Below are 17,807 nucleotides of genomic sequence, written 5' to 3'. Positions count from 1 at the left end.
TACACATTTCCTTTATGATTATATCATATATCTTTATTAACAGGGATGTATCATCTGTATTTTTATTATTTTTTTAGTAATTAATTGTAAATTTAGTTTGTGTAAGTCATATTTTATTGTGTTTGTGTCATATTTTGCTTTGATCAAGGTTTTATCACAATTTTCCTTAATCTGTTTAGACTAACAATTAGGTAGTTTCTTTTAGAGCTAGTTGGACATACCTACCCATTTCTTCATTATCTATATAATGTATTATTATTATTATTTATTAATCTGGAATAAAAATTTATTTTATTTATTGATGCTCAGTGATGAAGTAAGGTTTAAAAATTGTACAGAAAATTTCTGCAGTCAACTTCCTTAATCTTCAGTTCATGACTCCAAGAAAACATTTTCAAATTTCAAGTATTTTTCAACTTTAATCCAACTCAAATGATTAATTAATTAAATCACTCATTTTTGAAACAGTCCTGTTCCATTCTCTGTACTTATCTTAATTTTATTTCATTAATGACAATTGGATATTTTTAATCTAGATAGTGAAATGCAGATTTTATCCATTATGAATAAAGCTATATAAATCTAGAAAAGTTAATTATTTTGCTAAAAGTACTTTCATTTTATTTTCAATAGATTGCTAGGGAAATAGTTGCTTGCTTTCTTTTGTGTTTTTTTTTTTAGATACTAGTGGAAGTACAGTGGACAATTCTGGTACACCCAAGTGTTACATGTTTTGTTATCTGGTGGTTTGTTAGCTGGATGGATATTATAAATAATAATTTTAAAATTTGGTCTATTATTTTTTCTTCTTTGCTTTTTCATTTAAATGAAAAATACATAAAAAGTAAAAGCAAAAAGCCAAAATATGTAGGAAGTAAAATGAAATTATTATTATTAATTAGTGAATCTAATTATCATTTTATACATAATCCTGTTTTTTATAAAACTCAAATTAATCAATTTGATTAATCTTTAATATTACTGTTAAAAATATATGTAATTATTTATCTTTAATTAAAATGTATTATTTAATTCAAGTCTTATATTGAATTATTAATTTTTATTTTTTTTTAATAGTAAAAGTAGCCTTGATAGAAAAAATCTATATATATATCAACCATTAACTTATATATGTTTAATGAATTTCAACCTAAAAATCTAGGCCTGCAACTATTATTGTAATCCAATTGTATTTTTTTTCTTATTAGATATTCATTTCTATTAATGACATGACATGACAGACAAATCTGATATGAAATTGATTAATGTTGAACTAAACTTAAAAATTTAGTTATACAAATGAATTATCTCTTCTAAAATATATATTGTGATGACAAATATCAGAACAAGTTTGCAGTATACATATATGGATTTACTACATTCACCAGATTTTCAATAAATTAAAAAGGAACTAACTTTTATGTTATTGTGATTTATAACTGAACTAACTTTTTTTGCAAAAAAAAAGAAATACTGAGTAATTAAAAGAAACAATCAGTTCATTTTATGGTGAAAATAAATAATTTTATTATTTTAAATTATGTTTTCATTAAATTTTATAAAACAATTTTCTGTTGAAACAGAGTTCACACAGTAAGTACTAAACCTGGTGAAACAAAATCTATACAAAAAAAGCTGACAAACAGTTGTAGACTTTCTGGTCATGTGGCTTTTTTCTGACGCATGACAGCATGGTTAAATTGTGTGTGTTCTTACACTCACAACTTAATTTAAAATATAATATACTAGCTGCCCTGCCACGCTTCGCTGCAGCGAAGTTTCTGCGACGTTTATCAATTGATCGTTTCTTAGATGGAGAACAATATCTCTAGGTTGGAACTGATCTCCAACTATGACAATTGCTACTTTGTCTATAGTTGGAGCATTATATCTCCGGACATGTTCTCCAGCGGGCGTTTTGTCTGCGTGAATGACAATCTTGTGGGTATCTGATGGCATCATATCAATTGCCGTTTTGAACAAACTCACCAAATTGTTCCTTTCGTGAAGGAGCATCTGTAGCTGCGAAATAATGGATCTTCCTAGCGAGGTATGTATTCCACAACGTGCATCGACTTCATCTCTATCATCACCGATGAAGTACATTTGAAGGAATTTACGGTCACTATCTGGAAACGGGAGCAGGGAGCCAGCTTTGTGATATATTTGTCCTTTGATTTTAAAAGTTGGCGTGAATTGAGTCGTCACGATTTCCGCACCAAATGACGTCATTTGGAAGCAAGAGTTATATTTCCTGATGTTCGATAGGAAATGCTTCGATTCAGCGGTAGTTCCAGCAAGTAGAGTTTTCAATGGCTCTGGTGGTGCATCAAGTTGAGGCAATTTGATTTTTCCGCCGGCGCAACACATCCCTTTCGTTTCATTATTAAACTTTATAGCCTGACAGTAGGTACAGATATTACTCATCTGGCCAATAACAACATGCCGGCTTGAACTATAATCAACAGCTGGATTGTGCCGGAACGCAAGACGACTGTATTGTAGATTCAGATCAGCTGTTCTTTGGGTTCGTGTTTCAGCTATTCTCATCCTGTCGCGTTCATTCCGTTGACAACGAACCAAATCTGTTGCTGCAGAACTCGACTGACGTGCTCGCAATCGTGCATCCTCAAGCCTGGCTGCTCGTCTTTCTGCTGGTTCCACGTTGCGTATCTGGATGGTGCTTAGTCTGTTCCTCTCTCGTACGGATGCCCGCTCTCTTCCTCAGTCATATTCGAAAGCCGTCTTCTTAATCCTTCTGTGTGGCGAGTGCGACGGCCCAAATTCGATTTCCACATAATAAAAAAAAAAGAAGAAAAATTTGTTAGAAACTCTTACCGGCCCAGTTTTATTTATTAAACAACAAATAATCATAAGAAATGTATTATTTCTGTAAATGCGATATGGATTACATTTACAGAAATAATAGATTATCTTATTTGATATCAGTATCATTTTGTTAAAAACAGTTTTATTTATATACAGAAAGCTTTGTTTAACGTACAGTTTACAAATTCATTGGATTTTTTTTTTAATATCCCTACGTTTTGTTAGGTTATTCTTTTATTTTTTTTATCAATTACTAATTGTTATCTTTGGAATTTATTATTAAAATTTATTGTTGACTTTCTAGAACAAACAAAAATATATTTTTTGAATTTCACGGCCAATTTTTGTTTTTTATAATCATATCATTCACTTTTTATCATATTTGAACTTTTTTAATAGAACTAGTATAATGATCTTTACGAATCGAAAATTCGTGAAGTAATGTTGCATTTGTTACTTTGTAAGTGTAACCCTCGATTTTTATCATTTATTCGATTTTACCGATCGAATTTATTTCTGTTTTATTTCTTTTTTATTAAAACTAGTATAATCTCTTGAGAAGAAAAGATTAGAAGCTTTTGAAATGCGGTGATATAGAAGAATGTTAAAAATCAGACGGGTGGATAAAGTGACAAATGAAGAGGTATTGCGGCAAATAGATGAAGAAAGAAGCATTTGGAAAAATATAGTTAAAAGAAGAGACAGACTTATAGGCCACATACTAAGGCATCCTGGAATAGTCGCTTTAATATTGGAAGGACAGGTAGAAGGGAAAATTGTGTAGGCAGACCACGTTTGGAATATGTAAAACAAATTGTTAGGGATGTAGGATGTAGAGGGTATTCTGAAATGAAACGACTAGCACTAGATAGGGAATCTTGGAGAGCTGCATCAAACCAGTCAAATGACTGAAGACAAAAAAAAATTGTTTAAAATTCAATAAGTTATTTTTTTATTATTATTATTAAACGATTACAGAAGTTTAGTTTGAATTAATTTGACCTATTACACAAAATATTATACTAATACGGAATTATAAATCGTAATCCTCTTATGCAAATTTCAAATCAAAATAATAACAATTATTTACATGCGAGTCGTGTAGGATTGAAAAAAAAGTTTTAATCTGTAACATTATTATTTAATATTATTAACTTATTTTCGTTATTAATTCCATAATAATTCATAATCCAATAAATTTAAATAATCTCATTTGTTATAAGTGGCTGCAGACATATTATGTGAGCTTCTTTATTATTATTATTTATTTATTTATATTTTTTACTACAAGTTGATATGTTAATTTTATTAAATAGACTTGCAGATTACAAAATTTAACAAAATTTCTATACTTAAGAAAATATTTTCTTATCACTGAACTTTTTATTTAGTGAAAGATTAATTTTTTTCAGTAAATTTTAAAATTAAGATTATAATTTGTTATAGGACTACGCCTCCTGGCGCTTCGCGGCCCAACCTCGCGAAAAAAAGTGAAAAAGATAGCACTTTTTTAACCATATTATAATATAGGGAGAATCAGAGTTCGCTCATCCTTCACTCAGAAATGAGGAAATATGTTTCCCAACCGAGTAGATCATTAGGTCTCGAGTTATTGAAATTTTCGTGTTTTCAGAATTTTTCTTACCATTTTATAGTATACGTAATATTATTATAATTTACAATTATTACTTATAATTTTAATTTTTTACATAAATTTTTCCGAAGTTTTAGAAAATTTCTTAATAGTTTTTCTTTTAATAATTAAACTAATGTCTTTAAATCTTAATGACATAGTATTTTGCGATTACAGTTTTTAAAGAAAAAGGGTTAAAAATACTGATAATACTAGTGTAAAGAATATCTATGCATACCTCTTCTCCATATTTGTGCGTGTGGGAAGCGTTCGTCACTTTACATGTCAGGAACGGTTTAACCAACGACTGTGGAATTTGGTTTGGTTAGCTTACGTGTAATTTGATAATTTTTTTGTCTGTCTGTTAGCATTTAGAATCAATTCTCCGTAGGGGATCATAACTAAACAAAAATTTCAATCATGATAATCACATGAAGAGAGGTCCCCGACGAAATCCTTCATTAAAGCATACAAAGATTCGAGACCTCATAAACAGGAAAGCACTTATACATGTGAGCCAAGAAAAGTTCAATAGTGAAAGTTCAAAATAGGAAAAGAAATAAATCACAGGAAGAAAAACGTAAAGTCTATGTCATCAATACCAGTATACACCCACCGGGTTGGTCTAGTGGTGAACGCATCTTCCCAAATCAGCTGATTTCAAAGTCGAGAGTTCCAGCGTTCAAGTCCTGGTAAAGGGTCAGTTATTTTTATACGGATTTGAATACTAGATCGTGGATACCGGTGTTCTTTGATGTTTGGGTTTCAATTAACCACACATCTCAGGAATGGTCGAACTGAGACTGTACAAGACTACACTTCACTTACACTCATACATATCATTCTCATTCATCCTCTGAACGGTGATTCTCAGAGGCTAAACAAAAAAAAAAATACCATTATATGAAAACAACACTGTATATAAAACAAATATTTGTCGGTAAATAGAAATAGGTGTAATTCGTAGCCTATCCGAGTGACGTTCACTACACAGTGACAAAGTCATCCTGTGTTCCCACTCGTAGGTTCCTTCTCCAGGTCACTCCTCTGGTTACATCTCCCGGGTCCAGCACATGGAAACGTCGCCTGGTGAACTACTTTTCTGAAAAAGAAGTTCCATAGGACCCAAAATATGGAGTAATTTTTTTTTTTGTAATTTCTCATGCTTTATTCATTTTTCAAGTTATGAATTCCATATGTGATAGCTAACAGCAAGGATTCAAATGGAAACTTTTTGTTTAAGTACTTATACTCTAAATACATTGTAACTTTGATGACAAAAAAGAAATTTGGTCAAGGAGATCAATTAGATCCAACATTTTTTACTAATTTTTTATTTTTTTCTCAATTATACTTTTAATACTACATAATTCTGATGGTTAAAAAAGTCCTTTGATCAAAAGGGACAAATTGGACTCAAAACTTTTTAATGAACATTTTCATTTTTTTACAATTGTAATCTAAATAATTTATAATTATGTAAATAACATTTAAAAACCATACAGGATATTTGAAATAAAAATCTGTCAAAGGTATAGCTTTGAGAGATGTTTGAATAGTTATATTACTGCCACAATGTAGTGATAAATACAAGTAATAAAACAAATTGAATATAATAAGAAAGTGTTTGGAATATTTTTTTAAATATTTTTTTGTAAGTTTTAGAATTGATCAGCCTGAGACTAAGATTCAAAAAGATGAATTGTTACTTGCCATACAGCATGTTGACAATGTACATTCATTTGCTAAAGCTTTATCATGATCTGTGGAATACTTCTCAAATAATATCCGAACTCATGAGCTTGGCCAAGAACCTGCTTGACTTATGAAGTCAGTTAAAAATTAAATATTTAAGGTGTATTTTAAAACTAATCCAGGAACTACAAGGTCAAACTATGTGAACATCATCAATAGCGGTTAATCTGTAATGTGAAGTATAAACAATATGAAAAATATGAGAAAATCGGTAAATATCAATCTTACTTATGCAAAATTCCATTACAAAAAAGGCAATACAACAATTATATGAATATTTTTTGCCTTTCTATAAAGTACTATGTGATTGCAATATAATTTATAGTTTCTGTTGGAATATTAATGCTATATACACCAATAGACATATTATTAGTATTATTTCTAATTAATTATTAATGTTGTTAACTACTTAATTATTTTTTTTTATGTGGTTAATATAACTATTAAGTAACAGTAAATATAATAATTATCATATAAAGCCAGAAATTAAAATTAAAAAATAATGTTTCTACCATAAAAACCTGCAAATTTAAGTAATCTTTTATTTTTTATTTTTTATTTTTACAAGAGTCCTGTGTGATTATGTTAAACCGAAAAAATAAAAATATATAGTCAAATGCGTCTATTAAATACTTTAAATGAAGGGGAATCCTAATACTTATTTTTACCAGATCCTACAGCAACACTAATAATGCAATATTTATATATATTTTTTCAAACTGAAGTGAATAGAGGACTCCAGGAAGTAGTAGAACTGATCTCTGATGTAATTCTTTTATTTACTTGTGCCAAAGCAAATGTAGTAAAAAAGAAAAAAGTTTTTATACCACAATACTAATAAATTTGTTAATTACAAAAAACCTTGGAATTTAAAGTGCCTAGAGAAGGAATAACACTCAAATTATCACAATGTTCAGTTTATCTTAGTTCCCACATATAGAATCATTTTTTGACAAGAATGGTTTGAGTATTGGAATATTTTAATTTCTGTTAAATGACTGCTGCAGTGGCACACAGTGACCAAGTAAATCAAGACTTGCATCTCTTGAACACCATTAATAAAGTTTCCTGTGCTTTCTTAAAGGTACAATGTGTTTTGAATATCACATAATTTTTTTTTCAATTTTTTGTTAATTTAAAATGATGCAAGGGATATAATGTATTTAATGGTAAAGAGAGAGGTAGAGTTCCACTGAACTCTATGGCACTACTCTGTTTCACAGACCAAGAACAGAATAGTTTTTTGAAAGAATGGTTGTTAAAAAAAGTGTTTATTATAGACATATATATGCATTTTTTAATAAGTCATTACACACTATAAAGGAAATAAATACATAACCAGTTTAACTTTGTATGTATAATTTCAAATAATTTTGTAAAATATTACTTTTATGTTAATTATGGGAAGCCATCAATCAGACTTTCAGATTTGTTTAAATTTGAATGGCATAAAAGAGATTTACAAATATCAACAGGTAAAACAAAAAAACTCAAATTCATCTTTGCATCTTAATTTCAAATTTTAGACATGAAACTGACATTATCAATATAGTGAAAAAAGGAAGAGGTAAATGTTTGTCATGTATTTACTCAGATTTGTGGAATGAAGTAGACATCTAAGAAGATGTACAAGAAGTACAAGTATGTAGAAAATCGTTAAATATGTATGTTACTTAAATCTGTTTCTTAGAGTACAAAGAACAAATGTGCAATAGACATGAGTTCTGGTAAACTAATTCTCTAAAGGAGAAGGTTAGGAATGAGGAAATAATTTTATGAAATTGAATATGGAGAATCCAAGATAAAAATTAAATGATTTGAAATTAAAATTAAAATTAATTTGTACTAGTAAAATTTTAATTGAGCTTAAAAAAGATGTAGTTTGTAAGTGTGGATTCATAAAACCATGCTGAAGAATAGGAGACTAATAAGGGTTTGGAAATTGTCATTACTGCACTGAGAAAGAAGAGAGAAATTTAGAGAGAATGAAAAGTAGCTGAGACTGTGAAAAAATAAATAACAAGTGAAGCACTTACAGGAAGTAGTCAGGCATGGAATTTGAGAAGCAGAAGATGATTATAATGGCTGAATAAGTTCAATTAGTATAAATAAATACATTAATATATTCTATTATTAATCAATTATTATTAAAAAAAAAAAAAACAACGTGAAAAAGGAATCATATTTAGAGAACACTAAAAGAGTTTTATTTACTATCATTTCATATTACAATTTTCATAATCATGAGTAGTGTTTTTTCATGGGCAATGATCTAATTTTATTTCAAACTATATGTGTTATGTGCATATAAATAGGGATTTAATAAATATAATTAATTTTGCTGTTCCAGGCATTTGTACATATATCTACAGCTTACTCAAACTGTCTTTTAAGTAAAATTGAAGAAAAAGTTTATGAACCACCCATTGATGATAAACAAATAATTATTAAAACAGAATGCTGTGATGATCAGCAGTTGGGTCAACTTACACCCATGTAAAAATAATTATTGTAAATCTTATAACAATGCAGTAATTTGTTAAAACAAACTTTTATCTTTAGTAAGACATTTTTATTGAGTACTATTGCCAAAGGTGTACATCATATGTTCAAATTAAGTCCAATTCACAAACTAATCTATAAAACTGGGTGGCGTTCATTATATAAGGTACAATACTACTTGGAACCATCACAAAAATGATGACAACATTAAGTATAACATTTCTTAATATTCCTGCTGATGCTATGAATACTGTCGCCCATAACAGAATGAACATGAACCATTGACAAACTAGTATATGCAGGTGTAATTAGACCATTACAGGTATAAATCTGCGTTTAATTTCTTTCATGAATATCAATGTGGATTCCGGCTGGACCATAGTATTGCAACAGCATTATTAAAAATACCTAATAATATCCATCTAGCTATGAATCAATGACATATGACTTTCTCCTAATAATACTATTTTAAAGCCTTTGCTATGTTCTTCATAATATTCATTTAAATAAGTTAAAAATATATATGTAATAAATGTAATGTATATGTTTATACTCATAAATTATATTAACTAATAATTTTTACTTAAATAATATTTCTGATGCTGCAAATAAAGCATTGATATTGTCTCATTAGCTGCAAGGGCTGAATATTATCATTTGTCTTTAAATGTGGATAAAACAATATATATATACTGGTGGCTGAAAAGTAACTTTACACCATTCCCTCTAATGTTTTTTATAATAGAGATAACTGGAAACGAATTTTGGGCAATCAGAATTTAGTTTAATTAAATAATTTATCTCATATTATCAAACTCTTTAAAATGATATAACAAATGGCCGTTGTCCCGTTTGACATTTTTGAGTTTCTCCTTAACCCCACCACCCAAAAATTAAAAAGAATGATATATAACTTCAACGAAGTAAGCCTTTGGTGCAAGTAGTGAGAACAATACAAACTGAAACCAATTATCTCAATCATAAAAAGAATTAGAGGGGGATGTAAGTTGCTTTTCAGCCACCCAGTATATGTTTTGTATATATATATATATATTTAAAGAGATAGAGATGAAGAAGGGGGCTATCCCTAACTCCTTGGTAACATCATCACTTCAAGTTACTTACATGCTTCCATAAATGATATTTTATAATGACTAGTCTATATTAAGTTATTAAGGCTTGGAATTTTGTTTGACAAAACCCTGAGTTTTTCTGTTGAGGTTACTCGTCTATGTGTTGATGGAGGTATGCACAAACTTAAATGGCAATAATGATTTCTTATAGTCTATCTTCAAGAGGAAGAGTACTTGTTCCTTTTCTCCAATTATTGCTCAGTAGTTCATAATGACTTTAACTATTACGGATAACAATCATAACTTTATTTTGCTGTTTTCTGTATGTTTCAAAGATGAAAGATACAATTTAATATTTATGTTTAGTTACTTTTTCACATAACTGGAATGTTCTCTTTGCCAGACTAATTAAGATGAACCCTTATTTGTAAAACTATGATTAAGACTGTGCAATAATCAAAAGCCAAGTTTAATAGGATGAATGCTCCAGAGAATGAAAATTTTAGAAGCTTGAATAGCTTTAACTTTCAGTAATTTAATCTTTAGTGTCATTTAGAAAAAATTGTATTGTAACATATTCTATAGAAACATATCTAACATATACTCTATAAATTACTGAAAAATTAAAATAGCTATTTTAATATTTTTTGAATAAGATTACAACAATAAATGTTCATAAATTTAGAAAGTGCAAAATCAATAGTGAATGAACAATAACTACCAGGTAATGAATAATATTGTACGTGGAAACGGATTAATTTGTGTTAGCCAAAAAAATTAATAATCTCTGAACTTCTAATTATCCTATATAAAGTTCTCATTCTATTTTGCCTACAAATTTAAACACAGTTTAAGGAAAACTCTAAATTCCTCTAACATTTTCCAGTATTGGAGAAGATAGTTTTCACTACATGTTCTTTGTCACATCAGATTTGGTCTGGTTTTGTAGGCCACTTCCAAAAATTCTTTCCACTTTGTTTCATGGAATTTACTTCATATTCATTATCTTTAATACTTTACAACTAATCTAGGAAATTCTGAACCACCGTACAAAGCTATTATGTAATTACAAACACAAAAATTTTCACAATTAGGTAAGTCAAAACTATTATTATTAATAAAGTTCATAGGTATTTATATCACATTCATCACTATCACTGGTATTTATTTCAGCTTTGTTGCTCATGTTGATACGCAGGTAATATCAGAAATTTTTTTATTATGTTTTTCTTACGCTTGCCTTTTTCTTCACTGTTTCAACACTTGTTGCATAATTAACTGTTTTTCTTTCTCCTCCATATATTTTTATTTCTGTGCAAATTTTGCTTTTTTATGATAAGCATCAGACATTTTTTTATTTATACTTATGTTGTTTGACTTTATTCTTTTTACCCCATCATTCTTCTTTGGAAAATACAATTTTTTTTTTTTTAATGAGATGTGCAAGCATAAACTACTATTTCAGATTTCATTGGTAATAAGTTTTTTAACCAAATCTTTGATATAAAATACATTTTCTGAAGGATCAGAGGTGACAGATGAATTTTTGATAATATTATTAACAAGATGGTTATCACAAGATTGTATTAAATCTACATTTAAATTTTCTTTATAAGTTGCTTGAGATTCTGCTTTTCAAGAATTGGAATCAAGGTTTTCTTTTTTTTTGTTTAACATTCTCTAATGTCTTTTCCATTATTTTCTTTATGAATATTAACAAGAACTACTAATCTTTTTGGTTTCATTCAGTACTAAAAACAATCTGACCTTGGTTTTGTGCAGTTCAAATACGCTTTTTATAACATTCCTGTCTTGTTTCTTGTCCAAATTCAGTTATTTCAATGATAGGTTAATAAACAGGATCAATTACTTCAGTTACTTTTATTGCAGTGGTATCAGCCAGCCTCTTTCTCTCAATAGTCCTATTTTCTGTGGAATGTGGCATACATATTAGCGGCGTCCTTGAAATGTTAATATGATTAAAACTTAAGCAACAAAGTTCAAATCTACGGTAAGTTTAGAGACTACAAATTTTGCTTACTTAAACCAAACTGATATACAATAATGATCATGAACATGTGTTGCAAAGATACCCAACTGCATGTCTATGCCTTAGAAAGTTCATATTACTAACATTTCACTTTTTAGTGATTGCTTTACATACTTTAATAATCTGTTTAACACTATTATATTAAAATAGTCTTAATAATAAAGGTGTTAACAAGATTTTTTTATTAAACTATGATAAATAGCTACACAATCATCAACAACATTTGGTGTGCCTGCCCAGTTTTAATGTTTTTAATTATTACTTCTCTTCATGTCCATATATTATATAATTTCAGTAATCTGATTCAGCAAGTATAATACTGTAATTTTATTCAATTATTTCTTTAACTTAAAATAATGTATTAAATTTCATTATTTATTAACTTTCTATTTTTTTTTTTTTTATTAAATCTATTCAAAATATTTACCTTCTGTTGGAAAACTAGGGCCAAACCAGAAAAATGACTAGTAAGAATACAGATACGATTATTTTATGAGAATGTTTTAAATTGTAAAAATATATTGTCATATTTATTCATTTGTAGAGACAGAATATAACATGACACAGAAAGATCATATTAAAAAGTTCTTTGAAAAGTTCTTTTTGTTATGAATTCAGTATACGAATGAATACTTAATAATTGAATAGTTACACCCACCAGATTCAGATTTTTAAAGGATTGTCCTAATACATACATATATACTAAGAGAGTTGCTGAAAGTCTTATTAAACAATATGGTAAAGGGCTTCCTGTTATTATTGTAAGGCCCAGCATAAGTAAGTATTCTATTCCCGGAACCTTCTATATTAATTATTAAAAAAATAATTAATATGGCACATAAAATTAAAATAAATTCTCAGTCTTCTTCAGAATACCAGCAGCTAGTTATTTTTATCAAATCTGCTGCTGCATAGATTAGTGATTAGAATCATAGTTTAAGAATTGTTATGTACATTGCTGAACCCAGGTTCAAATCCAATTAAAGAAGTAATGACTACTATTTGGGTTTGAATACATATATCACTATTTATCTTTGATAATTTGGGGCTCAGTTATTTTCAATGTCCAAAAACAATTGGCCTGAGATTAGAAATCATAAAAAACAAATTACAGTATAAGTGATGAAGGAAAATTCTGACATATTAAGGAAAAGTGGAAATCAAGATAAATGTCCCAAATATTCTTAAATAATTCAATATCAGTACAACAGCTCAGTTACTGTTATAAGCACTCCAATGTATAACTTACTAATATAAGAAGTCCAATCAGCATTAGAAGATGCAGTAAGCTAAGAATTTTTAGATTACTGTCATTTCCTTTCTTCTTATTAGCATATATTACTAATAAATTTCACTGATAGAAAGTATTTAAACTATAGAAAATAATTTGTAATTGTTGTTTTTAGAGTAAATGTGTAATGTGAACAAACAAAAATGGAATTGAGCTTAAAATACCTTGTGGGGGAACAACTTTTTTCCTTTTCTTTTTCCTGTTTAGCCTCTGGTAACTATCGTTTAGATAATACTTCAGAGGATGAATGAGGATGATATGTATGAGTGTGAATGAAGTGTAGTCTTGTACATTCTCAGTTTGACCATACCTGAGATGTGTGGTTAATTGAAACCCAACCACCAAAGAACACCAGTATCCACGATCTAGTATTCAAGTCCGTGTAAAAATAGCTGGCTTTACTAGGACTTGAACGCTGGAACTCTCGACTTCCAAATCAGCTGATTTGGGAAGACGCTTTCACCACTAGACCAACCCCGGTGGGTTGTGGGGGAACAACTAACTTGAGCTAACTTACTTTTAAGTGAGTAGGGGTAAACAGGAATTACTCAGGAGATGCATTCTAACAAACTCCTAAACATGACTAGCAGACAATTAAGTAGATTTAAAATTACTCATAGCTTAGCTTTAAAACAACAGAAAAGTAAAACACAAGAAAACAATAAATGAAATAAAAGTAAAAGAGAATTGTTAAAAAGTGTGTATAGAAAAAAATCTGAGGGGTAGTTATAAACATGTAAAAAATTATGTTTAACAAAAGAGAAAGAGGGAGGACCAATTCTTTTGTTAGGAAGAAGAAATTATTAATCTAGAAATACATTACTTGTTTACATAAAATACATCAGATTTTTTAAGCAGAACCAACATGGTTTTAGATAGTTTATTTTTCTTTTTAATGTGGTGTTTAAATAGAATTGGATATTTATTCAGTTTTAATTTTATCAAATATTAAACACCTCTGTGCCATATAGTTTATTGTAGTATTTAAATTTGATCGAAAATAATATGCCTACTAATAGTAACTATAAAAGACATAATAAAAGTAAATTTTTTTTTTATCAATACAAAATCTAAATAAATATTCACAATGTACCTAATATAAAACTGTTTTTTTTTTTTTTTATGTTTGTCAGTGGTGGTATGCAATAAAGATTGTTTTTTTTTTTTTAATTATCGACTCTTTTAAAGGCAATCTGAACTAAATTAATGAAAATTAAAAAAAAATGCTTTCAAATATTTTGAACATTATTATGGCAATCTTCAGTAACTCAATGCTATTTTTATTTAAAAGAATGAGTGGTATTTTTGATTTAAGCAGAAAAATATTTAGAATGATACAAAAAATGTGTCAGATTTAAAACATGTCAGTTCATTTCTTTCTTTTATCACTAGGAATTTATATATACTTAATATTGTTTGTGTTGAAATCTGAGAATTTGTTTTGCATATTTATGGAAGTTTTCCAGTTTTGGTAGATCTATAACTTTAATTTAATTTAATTTCTCTATGATATGGTTAGCAAACGTTAGCAAATGTATATATTATAGGCTATTATGTGTGTGGTATAGTAATTTGTTTCTCTATGTAATGGTTAACTTAAAACAAAACACATTGTTTGTTTACACATGCTTTTACTTTATATATAAGCATGATGTACTTTTATTTGTGCAGACAATGACAACTGGAGCCTTATTTAGTGAAGTATTTCTGTATATAAAACCAATATCTAAAAAATTGGCAATAGTAAATTTATTACAGAAACTATTAATAGAAGCTTAGTGAATCAGTTATACTACAAATAAACTCTGCCAAATAGAAATCAGTCTTCTGAAAATCAGAACATCTACTCAACAACCTAATATTTGAAGAATTTTCATTTTTATAAGTAACATTATTTTCACAATGATTGAATACAGCTGGATTAGAAATGAACAAGGAAATAATTCATAACTTTATTGTGGGTTATTATGCCTTTAAATAGTGGATAAATAGTCCTTTTGAAGTTATTTGACATGCTTAACAGAGTTTTATGTTTAAATTAAAATTATAATCTTTATGGCCCATAACTTAAATATTTTATCTCTGGAACTGGGTTTAATTTAAATTAGTCTACGAACAACTATTGAAAAAATTGAATAAAGAGAAAAATAAAATATGTTTATTGAATAAAAAATTTACTTCAGTAACTAGTTTTTGTTTTATATTTTTCAGTCACAGGTTCAAGTAAAGAACCTGTCCCAGGTTGGATTGATAATTTGTATGGCACTTCTGGAGTTGGTGTTGGATATTCAACTGGATTTATAAGAATAATGGAATGTGATCCTAATGTTACAGCTGATATAATACCTGTTGATGTGGTAGCTAACACAATAATTGCTTCAGTATGGAATTTAAATTGTAGGTGAGTTTTAAATTTTAATAAAAATTATAATACAAAAAAATATTTTTAATCATAAATTGAACCAATTTTAATTTTTAAGAAATTAAAACTGGTCTCGTGCAAGCAACTCTTTTCTGCATTCTTTTCTTCTTTTCTGCATCCATAAGGAGTTTAACTCCTTATGGACAATGCCATTACTATCGAAGAAACAAATTATCATGATTTTGATTTTTGATCTGTTCATTTTTGCTTTTTTGCAAAAATGGTGAGTTTGAAGTGTGCCACTCCTTGCTGTGGCATTTTGTTTCAGGGTCATACTCAAATATCCAAGATTCATCACCAGTATTAACATTTTTTTAACTGATACACAATTTCTGTCCTCCCAGGCTTCCAAGTTCCATCCACCATCTCGAGATATCTATGACGGGTGGTGGATGATGTGCTCGAAGAAGCAAAGCAACTATAATTGATTGACTGAGGTAGAACTTGAATCACTGCTTATTGAATGATGAGTCATACACTTTGGTCATCTTCATCTGGTAGATTCTCATGCATCAATCTATTCTTGAGTTCAGCATCCCTACTTCTATATCATACTTAGCGCATGTCCAGAAACTTCTTTCTGTTTCTTCAGAAACAGCCAAGATATGCTGCTCCGCTAGGCAACAGAGCTCAGCACTTTTTTTAGCTCTAGATTTTCAGATACCTCCAGTACTACTGTTATTCAATGTTATTAACTCCTTTAGCGGCCTTCTCCTGTAAATTATTGTTTTAGTTTTTGTATATAAAAACTACACGCATCCGGTTCTCTTACAAAAAGTTTTATAATATTATAAACAGCATGAATTCTGATGCTATAGTTCATACAGATGGATCTAAACACGATAATTTTCTTTAGTTGTGCTTCTGTGGTTGGCAATAGAACATACTCATGTGTTTGGCCTTCCCAGCATAGTCAGCATTTTTGTTGCAGAGTTGTATGCTATTAATAAAGCCTTAAGTATAATTAACCAAATATATGACACGTAGTCATCTGTTCAGGGTCCATGAGTGGCTTGCAGGCGATTAGTGCTACCAGACACATTGGTGTCTGTGAGATTCACTCTATCATATCTAAGATAAAACAGCGTAACACAAGTGTGAGCTTCTGCTGGAGCACCAGACATGTTGGAATTTCAAGAAATGAGCAAGCTGATAGTGCAGCAAAATTGGCTAGTTTGTAGCCTACTTCAACTAATCGTGTTGTTTCTGATGACCTTGCCTGTTTTCTTGAGAGATAAAATGAATGGAAAGCTATCATCAACAATAAACTTCGTCCAGTTAAGAACACTATGTCATCGTAGAATTCCTCATGCAGGATTAACCGTTGAGAGGAGGTATGTGAATAGGGCACACTAAACTTACTCATGGACACCTCATGAATCAGACTGATGCACCAGTCTATGATTGTTGCGACTGCCAACTAACAGTATATCACATCCTTGTGGACTATGTCTGTTATGCTGTATTGTGTCCCAAGTTTAAACTAGGAGTTAATATCCAAAATATTAATGTCTTACAATTTCTTAAAGCTGTACATCTGGATTCAATTATTTGATTTTAACTGTAATGTGTGGCTTTTAACTATATTTATGACTTTTAAAGTACAGCAATTCGTTATTTCATGTTAATCTTTATATTGTTTTTATTTTTGTTTCATTTTGCATTTAGAATATAGCATAGGTATTTTATATCTGTTCAATTTTTAAGGTAAATTTTGATTGTTAATTTGTAATCATTTACTATAGTAATTTTGGGCTGATAACAATATCTCGTTGCACACTCAGGAAAAAATTTGCCAAAAGATCAGATTTGAATTGTGTCTATTCAAGTCTAACATTTTCTCTAACTTTATTTATTTTAACTATAGTTTGGAAATCTAATTTTCAGTCTTTTTTCTGCACGATACTCTTGATTTACCTTGTTTTAATTGCGTTCAGTCTTTTCTTGGGTTCAACCATTTAAGTTAAACTTTATATTTTACCCAGAAATGTTGATGTTATTATATATAATAGGGTACTTTTTAAATTTATATTTGTTTTTGGGTTAATTTCACCTTTAATTATTAGTTATAATAAACAGGTAGTACATATTTTCAAATCTAATGTGCATTTTTTCTGAAATTTTTTTGCAATTTGTGTTAATGAAAATCCAGTGTTCATAATTTATGGGCAACGAAGGTACAAATAAAGTTAAATGTACTTTAAATTTAACTACCACTTCTCTAAAGGAGTCTCAATATATAAAAATAGTTT

At 28.9% G+C, this 17,807-nt stretch overlaps 1 protein-coding gene across 2 annotated transcripts in view; it reads right to left on the bottom strand.

Annotated features, from left to right (window-relative positions):
• Window positions 1–1,537: 1,537 nt before the first annotated feature.
• The window catches only part of LOC142328956 (uncharacterized), a 36,448-nt gene continuing 20,178 nt past the window's right edge, over window positions 1,538–17,807 (bottom strand). Inside the window, exons 1-2 of one of the 2 annotated variants that reach the window (XM_075373157.1) lie at window positions 4,701–4,973; window positions 1,538–2,758 (exon numbers count right to left, since the gene is read on the bottom strand). In XM_075373157.1, coding sequence (XP_075229272.1) covers window positions 1,726–2,550 — 825 coding nt within the window. In that variant the 5' untranslated portion in view covers window positions 2,551–2,758; window positions 4,701–4,973 and the 3' untranslated portion in view covers window positions 1,538–1,725. Of the gene's footprint in view, window positions 2,759–4,700; window positions 4,974–17,807 lie in introns of those variants that run through there. The other variant, XM_075373155.1, reaches the window with a different exon arrangement.

This window comes from Lycorma delicatula, chromosome 8, assembly GCF_047948215.1.
Source record: "Lycorma delicatula isolate Av1 chromosome 8, ASM4794821v1, whole genome shotgun sequence".
NCBI classification, from domain to species: Eukaryota; Metazoa; Arthropoda; class Insecta; order Hemiptera; family Fulgoridae; genus Lycorma; species Lycorma delicatula.
This window is presented reverse-complemented; position numbering and strand designations above follow the sequence as displayed.